The sequence below is a fragment of the Taurulus bubalis genome, assembly GCF_910589615.1.
Source record: "Taurulus bubalis genome assembly, chromosome: 16".
NCBI classification, from domain to species: Eukaryota; Metazoa; Chordata; class Actinopteri; order Perciformes; family Cottidae; genus Taurulus; species Taurulus bubalis.
Window position 1 is genome coordinate 19,099,458 of NC_136604.1, and position 19,460 is coordinate 19,118,917.

A 19,460-nucleotide genomic window follows, 5' to 3' on the forward strand; every position below is an offset into this window, starting at 1 on the left:
TGTTTTGTATTTATTTATAGTGTACTTTAAACAGTTAATATATTGTTCTATTTCAAGAAGAAAAATTGCCTTGGCAATAAAAAAGTATTCTTTTAGCACAGGTATCGAAAAAAAACAAAAAACGATACCCATCCCTAGTTAAAAGCCAAAATGACAACGCTCACGTGTAAAAACTGCGAGCTTGACCCTCTCGTTTGTATATTATGGGACGAACGAAGACTGTGTGGGAGCTGCGAATGACTCTGCAGGCCTTGAAATAAGCACTAATATGACGAAATAATAATCAAATAATAATGTTCAGGGGGAATCGGTGCCGACATCACCACGCTAGGTTCCCAGTTCCTAGCTTGTGGAATACAAACTTAACAGCACAACGGGTCCTCTCAAAGTTTGAATGATGTAAAAATGGAGAGAATAATACATTAATATTACATTACAAACACATAATGGACTAGTATGAATTTTCATATGCTATACAAGTCAAGTTGACGGCGCTCCTGCCTCCAGCGTCAATTCTCAAATGTCAGTCAACCAATGAGATGGACAAAGCCCAATCAGAGGCTTGAAGCTGACACACGGTTGGGCATGACTATTTCCAAAAAATATCATTAATGTAAAACAACAAAATAAAAATCTGGCTCGTAGCTGAAGTATCATTAAAGTTTATATTTTCTGACACAAAAAGTCAGAAGAATTCATATTTCAGTTCGACTTTAAGAGTAGAGCAGGAAACTTTAAATTGCAAAGAACACTTCTTGACATACTTTTGCGCAAACGGGACTAAAAGAAAAATAAATGGGACAAAAGTCAATTTCGTTGAAACTTTTTCCCAGAAAGTGGCATACGGTACTTTCGGAGCACAAAATATATATAAAAGGGCAAAACACTTCCATGTTCGGGACCAGAGCCGTTTTTTTATCTACCGCTGACAAATACCACTCAGTACAATACGTAGCCGGTGGAGCAATTTTAGCCTTTGATCGCCAACCTTTAAATAAAATCTGAAGTTGATTCTGTCAGGAGGGGTCGTACAACCATGGCAGTACTGGTGCATTAACAACCACAGCCATCAGCACCCGGAAGAAAAAGAGCCCACCGTCAAACTTTTCAAATGCACAGCATGGCACCCACTCGCAGCTACTTAACTGTCAGGTTTATTGGTCTCATCACTGCAAGCAGAGTTTAGTACAAGTGTGCTTCCAGCGGACAGAATACATGTTTAGAGAAACGCTTCAGTTGTAAAAGGATCTCAACACGACATGCAGAGCAATAATATAGCAGCAAACAACTATTATCGATGTAAAGATAAAGCAGAGTAATGTCTACTTGAGCGTTGCTCCGTGTGTTGTAATTCGGGCTTCTCTGTGATTTGTTAAACACAGGCACAGCTGATAAAATCGTCCCGCCCAACAGTAAACACTATCAGCACTGTTGCCAATATTTGCGCTGTTAGCACCGTTAGCTGGGAGCCGGTGGCTCAGCCGTTGCAATGAGATAAGCTGCGTAACTAGCCTGCGCTCTACTGGGATAGTTTCTCTGTCTGGAGAAAGATATGAAACAGAGAATGGTTTTTATTTTTTTATGCACTCCAAAAAGATGCCTATTGTGCAGAAAAGGCTGAATAGAATGGCGCCGACATGAACGGACACGTCAAAGACGATGTAAGTAGATTAGATGTTTCCTGTCCAGCAAAGCTATTAAGACTTCCCTTCTAAACTAAGCGTCCTTGGGTTTCAAAGCGTCCTTGGGTTTCATGAAAGGCGCTATATAAATCCTAGCTATTATTATTATTATTATTAAACTCTGGACACAGTGAAGTCAAAACTATCTGAGGTCTTACTTTTACTGAAAGATTCATGTGCGACAAAAGCAGCCGGCAGTCATTCATTTTAAATGAAAGCCGGCAATTAGGAGGAGCCGTTACTGTGGGAGCAGTGAACTGCTGAAGCCCAGAGCGATGAGTTTCAGCTGGAGCCAACGGAAAGAAAATGTGATCGAGTTCACGCTGCAAATGTCTGTCACACCTTGACAAGGTGGAGTCTCAAAGTCTGTCCATTTTTTAAATTATTTTCCCATTTATACGCAATAGTTTTACTATATACCAGTGTCTTTTTCAGGTATGGTATTTACCAATTGTTTTCATTATCAATTAATCTGCTGATTATTTCTCACTTATATTAAATATCAGAGAATGTCCAGTACACAATGTGTGTCAATGCAATTTAGTTTTCATACTTCTTGGTACAGAGTTCTTTTTGTCGAAAAAAATGATAAATGATAAAGTTTTTTCAAAAGCACAGGTTCACCTCCGGTCTGACTTAAAAAGAAAAATAATAATGTCAAAGAACATTAAAGTAACTCAGAGGAGACGCAGTAGGACACCTGTCAGTAGAAATCAGCAGCAGAATAGGTAAAGCAGAAAAACACAGCGAGAGCTCGACACATTCACATGCGGCCAGCCGATCGGCGCTCATTGTCCAGACCAATTTCCGTTTCTGCTCTGTTATTACACATGGAGCTCACGTCTTCACCAGTGCCACGCCGCACAGAGATAAATATACAGAGAAAATTCCTGCCGAAGGGAGGCTTATATACGCTTTACTCTCTGCCAATAGTATTCTATCAGCGAAAGGTAGTCAGGGGTGGTGATAGTGCAGACAGTTGATTACTGAATGGAGTAAAAAAAAAAAAACATTAACTGGTCATTTAATGTGGGGCCGGAGGAAGATAAGGAATTCTCATTTCTGGAGCAAAGCTCAGGCAAAATGATCGTAAATCAATGCATCAAAGGCCAAATTGCCATACAACTACTGAGTCAGGGGCAAGTCTCACTACGGAGGAACAACCGCAACGAGAAGTCACAGCGTTGCTCCACCTCTGCCAACTCCCTACATGAGGGGAGAACTCAAACGGAGCATCTTTTGAGGACAACAATTCTTAAGCGGCTCTGCAAACTGGAAGACATTGGCTTCTTTTCACCATCATCTTAGAAAGGTTAGTCAGGTTGTTGCATAACGCTGCACTGGGAAGAAAACTTTGGAAAGGACCAGGCTCAACACATGAAAAGCTTAAAAGAGTTTAAAAAAAAAATATCTATATCTATATCTCAATGGTGTACTTTTGTCATTCTGTATGGCTTAGAAAAACTTCCCGGATTGCTCCTGATAGAATGGATGCTAGTACCAAAACTGGACATCTGGCCGCTGTCAGGTGACTGAAGATATTTCTGTCAGGGACTATGAGCAGATGGAGAAAAAAAAGGGGGAATATTCATAGCGCTCCCGCTTCGGGGACTGGCGATTGAGTCTGGTTTGGATTATGCAGTGGCTCGTCTGGGAGCAGCACGATGGTTGACTGAACCTGACTGTAGCACTGGTTTGAGGTCTTTTAACTCACTGCTTTTTAAAACCAAGGCTGTGGAATGCGTTCACATTCTCAGGACCACGGACAGCACCAACACACACACACACGACTTCACCTTTCCTGTTCTATTCTGGGTGCTGTTCATTAGCAAAAATGCCCAAAATATGAATTAAATCCAGCTTATCATGTGTGACCATTTTCTGGTTGTCAAATATGATATTAACTCCGAATTTCTTTAGGTGTCAAAATGCTGGTTGGGCAAAACAAGCAATCTGAAAATGTGGCCCTTGCCTTTAAGAAAGTGGGATGTCTTTCAGCGCCGTCGACTCCCACTGTTAAAAGTGTTCTGGTGGGAAACAATCATCTGACATCATCCTATCAGGCACAGAACGGTGCAAATGACATGACACTGTCACATCACATCCTACTTATCTGCAAGGCCTACACAAAACGATGCTAATCTCCATGGACAGCATGACAAACAAATGCATTTATCGCCCTAGCATTTCTATAAATTTCATAGCCTTCTTATCGGAGCTTGGGCGTACGGCGGATGCTGCCTGTGAAAGGACTCGATGGCAAGCAGCACTCATACCAGGACGTGGCAGCTGAGGAGGAGCCTCACAGTTCCAGCGGCACATGAGAGGCTAAAACACTGTCCTGGGACACCGTTCGGCCAGGCGAAAAAATAAGTAGACCTGCTAAGATATCCATCTTAATAATGTGGTAAATATTCTGCAGACTCATGCAGAAGCTTGTCCTCCCCAGTAATTTCAAAAGGAATACATATCTAACCTTGGATGTGGGAGATCAATACCTGAAGGCGGAGGCAGAGCTGATATCACTGTGACTGATGACTGAGCTAGATCTCCTCTGATCCCAGGCTTTATGAGCCATGTCTCCGAGGGCCCCAATGCTGTGACACGAGCACCGACCCGTGTCTAAATCTTCACCTTACTCTGTATGAAAATCATTCACAACTCATTTGCTCGTGTAGCATCCGGATATAATTTAATTTTGAGGGACAGAGCAGTTGAAAGGTTTCAATTAATCCACTGTTCTACAGATATGAAGGCAGTTATAATGTGAATTCAGCCAATTTCACAATCACACTAGGCTTCAAAAGCAGAGTGACTTGTGTTTTAACTCCTAAAATGCATGTTGAAAAACTGAAATAGTGCGTGAGATGCTTTGGAAAACATTTTAAAAAATATTCTTAGTTATTTACATATGTTACATACTGACTTATTGATGGACAGGCTGGGCATGCCAACGGAAATAACGGAGAGAGCCAAAGGAAATTCATATTCCCGGCTTGGCTCAATGGGACAATTAACAGAATTGAACCATCGTTACCTCAAATTGGTTTCAATGTAACTATAACAAGTTACAATTTCTGTTGTGAAAAGGTTCCGTTATCTCTTTCTTCAGAACTCTTTAGTTTTGGTGTGATGAAAGGTTGTTTTTTCAATGAGCAAAAATGCAGTGCAATCGTTAAATAGGAAAAAAAAAAGAGGCTATTTCTGGAAATGATTACGGCAGATAGTTAATTAAAGGAGTTATGATAACGCTTACACTACCAATCAAGGCCGAGCAGACAACCCCGTGTGACTATATGTGGTTGAGCCATGCAGTGAGCTTAATTCTGGACTCTGCAGTTGTGTTTATGCCTTTGTTTTACGGCCTCATAACGTTTCAGTTTTATTTTCAGTTGGTGGAGACCAAAACACAGCCAAAAGGAGTGAATATTGGAGTTGACAGGTTTTGTTAACACCGACTTAGACACACAATGCCAGATTAGTAGAGTAATCAATATGCAAACATCACAAGACTAGGCGAAGGTCTCATGGGAATGACAACCAACATTAGTCACATAAATCAATACAGTATAATCATTCGTTGTTTGGCGGTCTAGTTTTCCCATTATCTCATTTTAGAGTTTGCTTATATTATATTTATGAGCCATTTTAAATACCATTCATTATAAATTTCCAGTTTTTTTTTGTCTACATGTCCCTTGGTGCTTGTGTTAAATGCAAGCAGAGAGGGAGAAAGCCATCAATGAAGAAGCCCTTAACGCAATACACCCACAAGACAATGTTATCTTTAAATCAAGGGTATAGATCAAGTGAGGTCAAGCTCTGAAGTATCTGAAGAGCAGTTTTGTAGTGGAAAAAAGAGCAATAGCCGTTAATCTCACATGGTTAACTTCTAAAATAACCAAAATTGTCATTAAAAGCTTCACTGGGCAGTTTTTCCTGCAAGGGTTGCTAAACCAACTGGCTTTAATCACCACAGTCTAGCGGCGTCAGCTGTTGAGTCGCAACGTCTTCCTGAAGACGAGGCACAGCAAAGAAGTTTTCTGTGCATTGCAACTTCTGTATAGCTGAGGTAAGATTAAGTAGAAAGTAGGCATGGTTAAGTATTGAAAACGCCAGTTTTACTCATGGTATGCCATGTCAGTAAACTAAGCTATTGTTCTAACACTTAACGGAGAAAACTAGATACTGTAGCGTGTGTGGTGTCATATTATAGAGAAGGGAAAAAAAACATACAAATTAAGTAGTAATATGCAGAAGCATTTTGGATTCAACATCATGGATGGATAATTTGTGGATAACGGTAATGCTCTGTGCAGAGAATGGACAGCTTTATAGTTTGAGGCAACATGGGTTGCGTTCAGGTGCATTTGAATAGTAAGTTCATTCTAATTGATCTTAAATGAAAAGACTACTACACAGAGCAACCTTTCCTGCCAAATAACATCCAACGAATGACCGATAGAAGTGCATGCAGCGAGTCGCGGGCGTCACTCAGCCAACAAGGGAACAGCAACTTCATGGAAAGGTCCCCCGGTTGGTACACGGTCGTGATTCTTTTCCGGCCAACTCATGCGCATGTTGCTCCAGGTAAACTGACACATACCAGCATGTAACCACTGGTGACATTTAAATGTAAGGCCGTCTGCCCGACTCAGATGTGCACTTTGTTGCAGCCAATTAGGACAGGATCTTTCCCTTTGCCCTGAAGACCTAGAGTGTTTGAAACATCACAGACTGCCCTTTAGGCGAGGCAGTCTGAGGAGGGTGACATTTGAAATACAGTGCATCTACAAAGGACCCTTCCTTGGAGTCAATTTCTTTACATTTTATACAGTACAAAGGGTGTTGGAGAAGGATTTAGTTATGCTTATACAAGAAGTAAATAGTCTTTCCCCTTAAATTACGACCAAACTTTATGAGTCTTGATGGTGGTAAGCGTCCAAAATTACAAATTTATGAACCCTGAATATCTCACAAAGTTCACTCTATAACAGGCCCCTAAAGGCCTAGTCACTTATCTTTATTTATTTATACACTGGAAATATGCAGGTAGGGCGTGTCCCTGTAAAAGGGTACCGTCAGCCCAAAAATATGTGTGTTAATTCAATAAATCCAGTGACAACGGTAGATGTTTGCCATACAGTGATATATATGCAATATGTGCATCACTATTACACGATCGGTGTGATCATTTCTTATCGATGTTTGTTCAAGTGGTACGTTTTATTTGATCGCCTGTCCATGATCATGCGTCAATTTATGACAACCATAATGCTGCCTTTTTAATCTGGGTTAAACCATATTTTTAAAATCCAGTTAATTATTAGCTAAGGTGTTTCATGTGTTGTCAGAAGATATGCTTTGGTCATATGCACTAGTCCATGTTGCTGTGTCTGCGGTGTATAGAGCAAAAATGTAAGTTGCTTTGGATAAAAGCGTCAGCTAAATGAAATGTAATGTAATATGTAAGAAGAAAACAGAGAATGCGCCTGGTAAGCTAACTGTCCGAAATAGACAATATAAAGTAAAAAATGTATTAGTTTCTGGTTTGGAATTTGTCAGTACCAGTGTTAAGATTGGGTTTCACTTTCCGGGCCACACATATTTAACATTTAAAATAAGCACATGACATTTTCATTTTTAAGCCTTGAAAATAATAGTAATGAAAAAACAACAATGAGCTTTGACTGAACCAATATCAGGGTCTTTTTTGGAACAAACACAAACAGATGGGACAAAACATGATCAAATCTTCACACGCGTTATGCTCTAAATGTCACATTAACAGCGCGTGCTGCTGGTGTTTGGGACACAATGGCCGTTGTGAGCGATGAACACCTCATTAACCAACTCCATCTTCAACCATCATCGTACTAAATTAACATGAGGTTGGCCTTTAATTAAAATTAAAATTAATGTCCACGCTGCCATGAGAATCCACAATAGTTTTGAACAAAACACAAAGTGCTGCTGCATGTGGCCTTTGTGGTTCCAAGATGAGATGTAAAAAAAAAGAATATTTTGGTATATGTAACAATATTTCAATTGTCACATAAATAAAATCTAACCTCTGTATTTAACCCAACCTAATTATATATAAAAATAGTATTTTTTTACATCTCATCTTGGAACCACAAAGGCCACATGCAGAAGCACTTTGTGTTTTGCTCAAAGCTATTGTGGATTCTCATGGCAGCGTGGACATTTATTTTAATGTGGACATTTAACCCATCCTAAGCATTTAGGAGCAGTGGTCTGATCCACTTGGGGTTTAGCGTCTCACTTAAGGACACTTTGACATGCGGACAGGAGGAGCCGGGGATCAAACCGCCAACCTTTTGAATAAAGGCCCGATCTACCCCTGGAGCCACAGCCGTCCCATTCAGTAGAGAAATGACCACATTAGTGCCATTAATTCTCAACCTCTTTATAAAAGGCGAAACCATATATGGTTAGGAGACCTTCATAATTTGGTCGTAAAACAACACATATCATAAGTGGGGAAAAATAGATAATCCATAAACTTCTGCTGAAAAACACCCAAACACATTTAATTCATCCATGTAGTCAACAATGACTCAAAAACATCCTTTTTCGACAACATATTGATAACATGTTGATACCATTTGCGTGGGGCTGATTCATGTTATCAAATAAAGGAAACAGAGAGAGACGTTTTCGTTCCAACCACCTCAGCTCAAAACGCAGCCAACCAACAAGCCTGAACCGACCGCTGACAGTGTACCATTGCCAGATTAATAATAGAAAAACAATTTCCAGCTTGTTTCCTGCTGCAGTCGTCATGTCTAATAGGCACAAACACAGACGTGATCTTTGGAAACACGCACCACTTTTGCCTTTAGCTGCTGTGTATGACGGACAAATGGAGCTGCACAGGGAACCATTACCTCCAGGTTGAAGGTTTTATCTGACCTTGAGAAAGGGAGGATCACCGAGTTACGTTGACCTGACCGGTCAGATGGTTTATTACACAAAACCATCTGAGAAGATGTCCCTGCAAACGGTTTAGAAAAAGGGCACGTAGTCTGAAAAAAAAAAAAAATACTTTGCAGGAGATTCGATGAACCAGAAGAGCGAAAACATCCCTTCCATCGAGAAAAGGCAGCGCTGTTCTTTGCTCTTCTTTCAACAAATACAAATGTTCCAGTTCTGATATAACTGCTGCAGCTTCTTTCCAACTTCTTTGTTGTTTGGCACAAATGGTCATCTCTTAAGACACTTAAGCCCCGCCCATAACTCTCAGTAGCGCCTCACAAGGTAGAGCTCCGATACCATGACTTCTTTTGTATCGAATATAATGTAGATTTTCTTATAGTGAGCAATTGACTGAAACGAGGCATTAGGGATGTCACGAGAACCGATACTTCGGTACCAAAACGATGCTTGTAGGGTTTGAGACCAACGCTGTGCCATCGGTCCGGAGACGATATTTCCACAAATCAGTGTTGAAATCGGCAGGTAGAGAGCTAGAGACGTTGCACACTCAGAGGGTGGGGACTTTCTTTAGTCATTCCAAGAGCAAAAAAAAAACAATATAAGATAATAAGCCTGGACAAATATCTTTCCCTCATCTATAAGTCAACAGTTATGCTTAATCAAAAGAGATGTGGATATAAAATAAAAAAGAGAAATAAACAGCTCTTCGCTTTGGCAATATTCTAAGTCATATTGGATAGAGCTATGCATCTCCTTCCAACATATACGTGTGGGAAAAAGAAAAGAAGAAAGTCTATTTCCAGAAAAAGCCATGCTCAGCCGTTCTCAGGCTAAGCCGTGGCCTGCAGCTAATAAGTGACTTAACTTCAGAAGTCAACTGAGTTAATAACCCGGCAGGCTGCTTTGCTTCTCGGTTAGTCATTTAAAGCGTGACCAATCACACTGACTGTCCTGATTATTCAATTAAATTTTGCTTCAAGTACCGTTTCTTTGCAGAATCTGTAACCTGTGTTCCATCTCAAGGTTTAAGGAGAGGAAAGACTACTTAAACTAAACCAGCAACTTCAAACTTTTTTAAAGTTAAGCCTATACATACATTGCTATTTATATATATTATCGGCTCTGATATCAGATATTGGTGAATCCCCATTTTACAGTTATTTCATCCATTGTCAATATCAATTTGTGCAGCTTTAAGATGGCTTTCATATAAAGTCAATCAGATTCATACGGTTACCTTTTGAAAGTCATTTTAAGGGAAAACTAAAAGTACTCGTGTGGCAACAAACGCGGCTCTTCGATGACACATCCCATAATATGAAAAGGAGATAAAAAAAAAATTTAAAAAAAATACCACCGACCAACACGTGACTTCACTACAAAACACGGCTTGTCACATGTCATGTCCCATGTGAACGAGCCATAAAGCTCTTTCTTCAGAATAATCACCCGCTGAGTGGCCCTTGACAGATCTCAAGGATCCACTTTGCACATTTTTCCCCCGCGCATGCATTAGCAGAACCCAGACTCCATCAAAGAGTATTATCCAAGCGGGAGGTTCAGAGCACTCAGACATTAGTAATCACTTCACCTGCCTTCGCAAGAAAATAATTACACGGAATGCAGAGCGTAGACCAGCGGTCGGGAACCTATTGCTAGCGAGCCATATATGGCTCTTCCGGTGACGGGATATGGCTCCCAGACAATTTTGAGTTGAAAAAAAAAATCAGTTTGGAACTGATTTTAAAATACTAGTTTTGTAAACTAAATTTCACGGGTCACGGGCAGTGTTCCCTCTAAACTGCGGCCAGTCGAAGTGGCCGCGCAATAGATTTTTCAGACGGCGCACATACGATTTTTTTTCAGGAGTTAAAAATCATTTTTGCGCCAGTGTTTCTGAGATAGGAGTGAGCCATCTTCACAATAATAAGATCTTTGACGTGTCGAGTCTTCTTGGCCAATCAGCGTCCCGTTTCTCGACATGCGCTCTCTGTGCCTCTGCTAGCGCTCTGCCTCCGTTAGCACCCCCCACCCCCCGCTGTCCTCCTCCGGGCGCCAGGAGTGAAGCTCGCCCAGAGCGCCACATGAGCTCGGGCCGGCGCTGTTGAGGCTCCTCTTGGCGGGCCTTGCTCCAGCAGCTATAGGCCACCATGGCGAAAAGAAAGGCAGAGCAGGCGCCCCAGAAAAAGGTCTGCCTAACGTTCAAACATGAGTGGCTAGATGAAATAGTCCAAACTGACACAGGTAGGATGAAACTTTCAGACATATTTAAATATGAAGAATATGAAGTTATTAAATTGTTTATATAGGCTACCTTTAGGAAAAATGACACCATGTCAATTTAATAGGCCTATAATTATTGTTAAGCACTGCATTAGCATTTTTCTTTAAATGTTGTACCTGCTGAGAAATGACTAAACACCTTTGATACTTTTATTTTTTATATATATCATTATCAGTCATAGCCAGTGAACCAGTCATAACCTCCCCTTATTGAAGTTCAACAAAGATCCTTTCAGTTCAACTAAACTGACTGGTAAAACACCATCATTAAAATGTTCCCAAAGTCCAGCCATTATGAAGGATATTGAATAAATATCAACCTTGTATACATATTGATGCATTTGCTGTCATCTCAAAGCACCCGCAAAGTGCTCAACCTCACCACGTATGAACCAGACTACAAGGACATCAGCAAAACCATGCAGCACCAGAAGTCGCATTAAAAGTAAGACATATTTAATTTATTATACGTTAAAAATACTATATGGCTCTCAATGAAATATATTTAGAAATATTTGGCCTTTATGGCTCTCCCGGTCAAAAAGGTTCCCGACCCCTGGCGTAGACGGATATAAGGATTTGAATATCGGAGGAGGTGGCAGTCTCTGGAAGACGCAACATTAAAAGACACATGAGTACAAATAGATGACAAGACTGGAGACACAGGCAGTCAAAACATCGCCATAAAATGATACACAAAACAGAGCCGACCAGAAGGCTCGCATCAGCTGAAGCTTAGTCGGCGTGAAAGGGGACACCTTTCGCGCAGGAGGTTTGAATCGACACAAAGCGAAACACAGCGAGTCGTCCGACAATCGAGCCGCTCGTGGCAACATCGACAAAGCCCGTGTGATTGCGGTGGCTGGCACCGTGTGGCCCTCCAACGCCAGGCAATAATATTGCAGGAGGATGCAATTATACCCCCGCTGTGAGGTTGCAATGGAAATTTAACCCGAGAAAAAAAAAAACACAGAGTCACTGCTGAGACAAGAGTGTTTGATTGCCTTGGAAACCATATATATATGCGTGTCTTTCACTGATGTTCTTACAGACCAGCAGGTGATCTGTGTCACGTATGACAAGGAATCTGATTTACCGATTGGTGCACAACAATAAGCGCAACAGTATGAAGACATAATCATGTTGTACATGTAACGGGGTCGCGAGCATCCTCCCTGCTCCTTCTCTTCCTGGACGAACAACAGCAGCAGGACGACGTACCTCTTTGTCCATGCTCTCCAGATCCGCCTTGCAAAGCGTGTACAGGGGCATCGTTTCCGACATGCTCGGCTGTCGTTGCCGGCGGGACGGTCCCGGCTGCTCGTCGTCTTGGCTGGACCCCGCCGCGTCGTCTTGCTTCGAAGTTTCCCTGTGGAAACGTGACAGATGAGCATTTAAGTGCAGCTAAATAAATGGACTAACAGAAAGACAAATTGCATACGCGAAGGCTCTCCCTCTGAAGCGAGGGCCCATTAGATGCAAATCATATGCAAGTGCGGGAGAGAACGGTTCCATGTTTCCTCCTGGCAGCGCTTAATTGAACACATCTTCTTTGATGATTAAATCCAATTTTATGCAACTTGCTGAAAACTCTGCCGTGTCTCTAATCCATGAATTATGTGGGCCAGTTTCATTTTATGCGTGCGATTATTAATTAGTTTAATCATAGACATGCTCAAATGACCGTGATTGGACGTAAAAGAGAAGAACAAAAGATGGCTAGTTTAGCTTTTAATCCTCTGGAAGAAAAAAACAGTCACCGAAGACAAAACAGACACACATAGAGAGGAAAACACTTTTCCCTCGTGTTTGTGACTGACAGATGAATGACAAAACGAAGTGGAAGATCACAGAGGTGACTCTGAGGAACTGTGAGGCCTCTCATGCAGCTGCCACATCATTCTCGTCAGACGGTTGGTGAAAGTTAAACGAGGTCATGACTGGAAAAATCAAATATATTGTGGCTGAGTAAAAACATTTTTTAAGATCAGTATTTCACACGGCTGTCGAGTATAAAGTGACCCCTGTTTTATTGTGATGTTATTTACGACTCAAAGTACAGATGCAAATAAGAATATAACACAAGTTCGGAGGATCGTTTGGGAGCTACGCTACACACTCCCTGCTATAAACCACCCCGACAATAAAAGCCCAGAGGGAGGGTTGTTATTGTGCCTCAGTAGAAGACGCTGCTGTCTCATCTCCACGGAGGGTACTTCTTAAAGTAGAGGAGCGCCGCGCCAAATACTGTTTTCGTTCACATCGAAGGGAGGCATGGAAATGAGGCCCAGAGGACAAATCGATACATTTAAGATCCATTAGAAGCCGTTCTGCAGTCAATACATAAGAGAACCATCAATAGCATAACTCACTTTTAAATTATTATTATTTATTTATTTTTTACTCGCTATAGTTCTGAGCTACTACCCACAAGGGATTTTATGGTTGCACCATTTATACGATCAATCATCATTTTACAGTAGTGCTGTCAAAAATGAACATGGTTGTAATGGTACGAGACGTTCACAGTACAATAACAAGCTCAGAAAATATCACGGTTTCACAGTATGACACTCTTCTTTCTAACTTGAGCACTAGTTTACATGCCATCAGCACTATAGCATGTTACATTAATTACTAAATAAATAAATAAATAAATAAAACAATGGCCTGTGATCATTAACTACTATAATATACTGTTAGTCGGACACAGTGCAGCCAGAGTGCAGTTACAATATTCATTTTTCTGTTCTCTCTTCTCTCTGATGGCGAGTTGACAAACACACTTTGCTATTTATCTTTTAATAAGGATCTAAAATTGTATGCCCTCAATGTTGTGTCAACTTTCTCCAGTGGTATCAAACATTGATACTTTTCAAGGTATCGTGACAACGCTACTCTGCAGTACTACTCTGCAGTACTACTCTGCAGTACTACTCTGCAGTACTACTCTGCAGTACTACTCTGCCTGTGAAAACCGTTGTGTAATGTCGGTTATGTCATCCGGGTCATCTCAGCTTGGGCTTGAAGTCTACCAGCGAAAGTTTGAAAGACATGAGCATTTACATGGCCCGGGAGTGTCCGACTGAAAATGCTTCCAATTTGCATTCTGGGTAAGTGTTGGATGCTTGACCCCATGCAATGGCTTAAAAGTCAAGACTTTGTGCTTTCACGTTCCACCTGCTTGATTCGGTTAAAACGATCTCTGGTGCAGCCTGTTTTCTGAACAAGCCTGCGTCACCACGCCTTTCTGCTGTGGCTCTTCACCGTGACTTTCCCCCCAAAAACATTCACAGCTTGGAATATTTTCACATTCCATACTTTTTCCAAGATTTAAAAGTCAAAACGTTATCACGCGAGTAGTAAGAAAAGACCTGTGTGAGTCCCAAAGCATCATCAGTTCAAAGCACAGGTGTCCCCTCACACTTAACGTGAGCATAAAAGAGAAACATGAGCAAATATATAAAATTCCTGCCGTTTGCCTGCTGGAGAGGAAGCCTCATATCAGTATTTTATCTTTATATTGCACGGCTCCAACTATGTTTCTTACCTGAGACAAGACTGCTCTCCGTGATCAGAGAGCATCAAGGACCCCGGAGCCTGGAGGTAGGACGGCGGCCGTGGCGCCTGGGGGCCCCTGCGGATCAGCTTCCCCGTGACGGGGTCGTAGGTTCGGACCTCAGGGGCCGGAGGCGGAGGTCTGTGGTGGATGGGAGCTGGCTGGAAGACATGCGTCTGCAGGGAACCCTGCATGTCAGGGAATGCTGCTGGACTGTTGCTCCTTGAACAGACAAGAAAAAGGAATCTCAGATTCAAAACCATCTATTATATGTTGAGAGCAATATTTGAAGTATTCTCCAGGTGGCTCATTTGAACTCCTTTACCGGGGCATCTTGGAGCAGTCCTCCTTCAGCGGGTACAGCTGCTCCTCCACCCTCTCCCAGCGCTCCAGACAGCTCCACAGCCAGTCGGGGTTGACGACGTGGAGGTGCTTGCAGCCTTGTGCCTGACGGACCTTCTCGGTGCCTGGGCGACAGGAGGGAAAGAAGAAAAATGTGAACCGGTTTGGACCTTACAAATCAATTAGCACACACAATACGATGTGGGTTATCTATGATCAATGATCAGACGTTCTTTTCTGAAGGAGAAAATAATTGCCTGGTCAATATTTTTAGAAAGATAACAAGGAAAATGTCTCTTTCGCTTTCTTTTCACTTTCAGACAACCTAATAGTTTTCTTAGTGTTTTGGTTGGTTAAATCCGCAGAGAGCAGCGCTTCTTCTTAAATAAGTCGTATTGATGTTTCGACACAAAGACACCAAATTGAATCCTTGAGCACAAAAGCTGTTTTACACGATTACGCACACGGCCCAAAATTAACCTTTTGTCATACCGGCTAACCTGGCCGGTAGAAGAAAACAAATGGACCCGCCAATCTCTATTGACAGTATCGTATTGTGCAGTCACAACATTAACTGGATGAAGATAGCAGCATGTTGCATGTACATGTTGTTGTGTCCTTCACAACAGCTCCCTCCAAAAGGACTTCAGCAAGTCGCTGGTTGCTTGTTCTCCCTTTGAAAGCTCAGAGGCGTTGTGGCAAGAAACATTATGGAGGTTAAGAAAGAAATATATTTATTGTTTGTATTTGGTAACTGTGCACTTTGATTTTATGTTTCTGTTCCATTTATATATATTTTTAACAATCAGAATCTCACTCATTGTTTACAAAACAAAGAACTGAGGGATAATATTTGTGAATTTTTACTGATTATTTAAAAAGGAGAACTGAAAACATTTATGCCGACGTAAAACTATAACACTTTTTAATGTTGCAGTTGAATGCTCTTAAAGTTAATACAATATTTTCAGTACACCTCACACACTTAATATGCACATACATACTTGCACTTCTACTGTTTAAGTTAATTTAATTCCTAAATTAATATTTCATCCAGCTATTTTATTGTTATCTTTATTTTCATTTTAGTATTATTTATATATATATATATATATATGTATATATATATATATATATATCATCCCTGTTGTTTTTATATCTTATCTTATGTTCTGTGTAAATGGCTGCTACTTGACACGAAATTTCCCCTTGGGGATTAATAAAGTATATATTCATTCATTCATTCAGTAATTTTGTCGTCATATCGAGAATATCAGTATTACAGAAATACCCTGGAATATGAGCTAATTTTAGGGCCATATTGTCCACCAATAAACTGAATAAAAAAATTCAAGGCAGCTGCTTTTAAAAAAGGCGTCTCACATCTGTAACAACTAATTGCATGAACACCTTAATAGCGAGATAATAGTGAAGAGAGCATGTAAACCTGCTCTGACAACACTATGTTCCTTTTTCCAGCAGCTCGTTCCAGATTAACTGACCTCCTGCTCATGTTGCCCCGGTTCCATCTTTGGCTGATTTTTTTTGCTCTCCTTCTGATGTACAAGACGAGTGATTGCCAAGTGCTGCTCGCGGCGGAGAGCCGGCTCCCACGGCAACGGTGCCACCTCATGTGCTTGTTTTTGCAGAAGGGAAAACTGAATTTTGTAGCAATACAGGCGTGAATCTGCTTCTGGGGCTCTTCAGATACAATAGCTTTTATTCTGCGCAAGGGAGAAGCTGCTTTGGCATTTTCATCGTCACGGGTATTGATTGTAACTCATAAAGTGCTTAAAAAAAAGAATCGTATTAAAACAGGAAAACAGGACCTTTTGCAATGATTGGGTTTGGCCATCATGTCAGAACATCACTTTAAGCTTCTGCATATAATTTTGGGCTCAGAATGCAAAACTAGCCTCCATAAGATTACATTTTTTGGGGGAGGGAAACACAAACAGCCTTCAAGTGGTACTCCAATGTCAGAATGCAGAGAACTGTGTTTCTGTCAATCAAGTGGGTCTAATTACAGAGAAGCAGCAGTCTCAAGCCACTCTGCGTTAAATCAATTATAAGCTTAATTATTTAAAGCTCCATTCACCAGCAAACATCATTTCCAAAATTTGTTTTTTAGCAATCCATACATGTTGGCATTAAGCCTTTCAAAAACAACATCTTCACAGCAGTCAAACAACTTTTTGCCCTCTTACTTGCGTCGGCGCACAAATAAGGAGACTTGCTTCTGGATGAAAAGACATTGGAACTTCATTTGAATACCTCAATAAAAACTAATTAATGAAAGATAAAGGCGTATAGATCTCGCTTGGTTCCTAGCCGGGGCTTTGTATTGTATGCATTTATTCGAGTACAAACACAGAACGGATGTCTCGCCGACCAGATATTTGCTGAATTTGGCAAAAAGTGTATACTCTTAAAATCCCAGACTTCACCTTTAAATAGGCCTATGATTCATCTTAATAACAGATTACGACGGACCTTTTCTTGACCCCAATCACTGCTGGAATGGCTGACCTCTGACATACATTAATTGCGATGACAGTGTATTCAATCTCAATTATCTCTGCTCAGTCAAAGTCTTGACAAGGACTCAGACAGGTCAGCAAAGGAACTTGTGTTTTAAAACACATTTTATAAAATCTAGGTTTGAGAATAATGCCATAAAAAGTTTAGAAAGATGAATTCATTATTAAATTTGACATCGACTGTGCTACTACTGCATGCTCGTTCAACAGCATACATACGTTTCTACGTACCGGCTCTTGCTGCGATGAGATGCGTCGTCCGACAGGCATCTTGGGAGTTAAAAATCAGATTCTTGCCAATCTTGGCCCCCATTGCTTTGGCGTGGTAGTACTCGCGGGTCCTCTCCATGGGGTAGTTGGTCGGGTACAGGCCGCTGAACACTATCGTCGTGCCGTCCAGCGCCTTGCTTTTCAGCTCCGGGGAAATCTTGCGGATGTCCGGCGTTTCGGGAGCCTCCTTCCTCAGGTAGGCCTCGTACCGCACGTAGTACTCGGCGTGGATCCTTTCTAGCACTTCCTCCAGGTAGATCAGGTGGTCGTCCTGATCGATATCAACTTCGTCGTCGTCCTCCTCCTCCTCCTCTTCCTCCTCCTCCATGCTCTGGTCCAGCAGCTCCTCCCCCATGGTGACGCCAGATTGTTCGCTATTCTGCGACTCCGTTTCTGGCTCCCTCAGGTCCGAGCAGCCGTTTCCCAGCTCGGGGTCCGGGAGGAGAACCCGTGACGGTTCTGCCGCATCGGAGCTGGTTTCTCCTTTACTGTCCCCAGGCGTGACTCCTTCCTGCCCAGATTTCTTCGCCTGGCTCGACTTGGCGTCGCCATCACTCTCTGATGAGGGAGGCTTTGCTGCAATGGAGTCATTGTCACTGTCACTAGAAAGATCAAAGTCCAAGTTATTGGCCCCGTGGCTCGGTGCCGAGGAGTTTGCGCTGTCCTGCGCCTCTCTTGTCACCAGTGTCCTGTTGCTATCGTCTTCCTTAGCATTCGTTCCGTCGCCCGCCTGAGTTTCCATCGATTCCACCGCCGATGCAGACTCCACCGCCCCAGTCTCCGCCTTAGCCTCCGACTTTTTACCTTGTCCCGATTCATCCTCCACAACTCCTGTGGGGTGTGTCCGTTCATTCGCTGGTACTCCCTGAGTAGACGGAGAGGTTGTGGACTCCTCCTTTCCAGAAAGGCCGTGGTCTTTCGCCCTTTTCTTGGGGCCGTTGATTTGCTCGTCGGCGTTCGACTTCCCAACTGGTTCTGTGCTCTCTGCCGGTCGACTTGACGGGCCTCCAGCTGGAACAAGACAAAGCAATCACACGGCATTCAAGGACACTTGCATCACAGCCAATAGGTAACAGTATGAACAGCTGGAGATACAAGCTACTTCATTATTGCATCTTCATAACATGTGGCGGTCACCGCCCTCTTGCCAATCACATCTCCCCGTCCTCTTAAACCAGCAAGCTCAATAACTGCAACGAGAATAAGCCACTGAGCACCAATTAGCTGGAGCAAAAACGGCATCAAATGGAACACAATTTACCTGATTTTGAAAACTCCTAACACAGAAAAATGTAGGACCCACGTTTAGATTTAGGTCCTCAATAGAATCTTTTAAATGATTTCCCAAACTATTTGACACAACGTAACCTCACTAGCAGTGACGGTTGAGGCTCTTACCATCGTGTACTTAGCATTGATGCATTCTGGGAGGTCTGGGAGCTTGTGATTACATCCCTCTTAAGTGATAACCTTCCCAACATTTCACAAGAGTGCGTTCCACCCAAGTAATAACCCAGATTTGAGCTGCTCCGGCTGCCCGTGTTTGGCAGACGACTCATGCTGTCGAGTCCTCTGGGTGCACGGAGTCACTGCAGGGCGAGTGACTCCATTTGAGCGTGAAATAAAATTCTCAAGTGATAGCCTGTCGACATCCCGGAGTAATCCACATGACAGGGGTACCGATACCGAGACAGTCCAACCTGAAAAACTGTTTATTTGTTTTTGATGGAGTATCCTCTCATTTTTAAATAAGTCTGCATCGGTGATAATAAGTGCACCGTATCACAGGGCTGGATGGACAGGAGAGGGCAGCTGAATAATGTG

General features: G+C 42.1%; 1 protein-coding gene across 1 annotated transcript in view; it reads right to left on the reverse strand.

The window, feature by feature from the left end:
- Window positions 1-19,460, reverse strand: part of ctdp1 (CTD (carboxy-terminal domain, RNA polymerase II, polypeptide A) phosphatase, subunit 1) — a gene marked incomplete at its 3' end in the record, with an annotated part of 55,394 nt that overhangs the window by 29,048 nt on the left and 6,886 nt on the right. The window contains exons 7-10 of the mRNA XM_079231913.1: window positions 17,598-18,647; window positions 14,810-14,951; window positions 14,476-14,706; window positions 12,147-12,294 (exon numbers count right to left, since the gene is read on the reverse strand). Coding sequence (XP_079088039.1) covers window positions 12,147-12,294; window positions 14,476-14,706; window positions 14,810-14,951; window positions 17,598-18,647 — 1,571 coding nt within the window. The remainder of the gene's footprint in view (window positions 1-12,146; window positions 12,295-14,475; window positions 14,707-14,809; window positions 14,952-17,597; window positions 18,648-19,460) is intronic.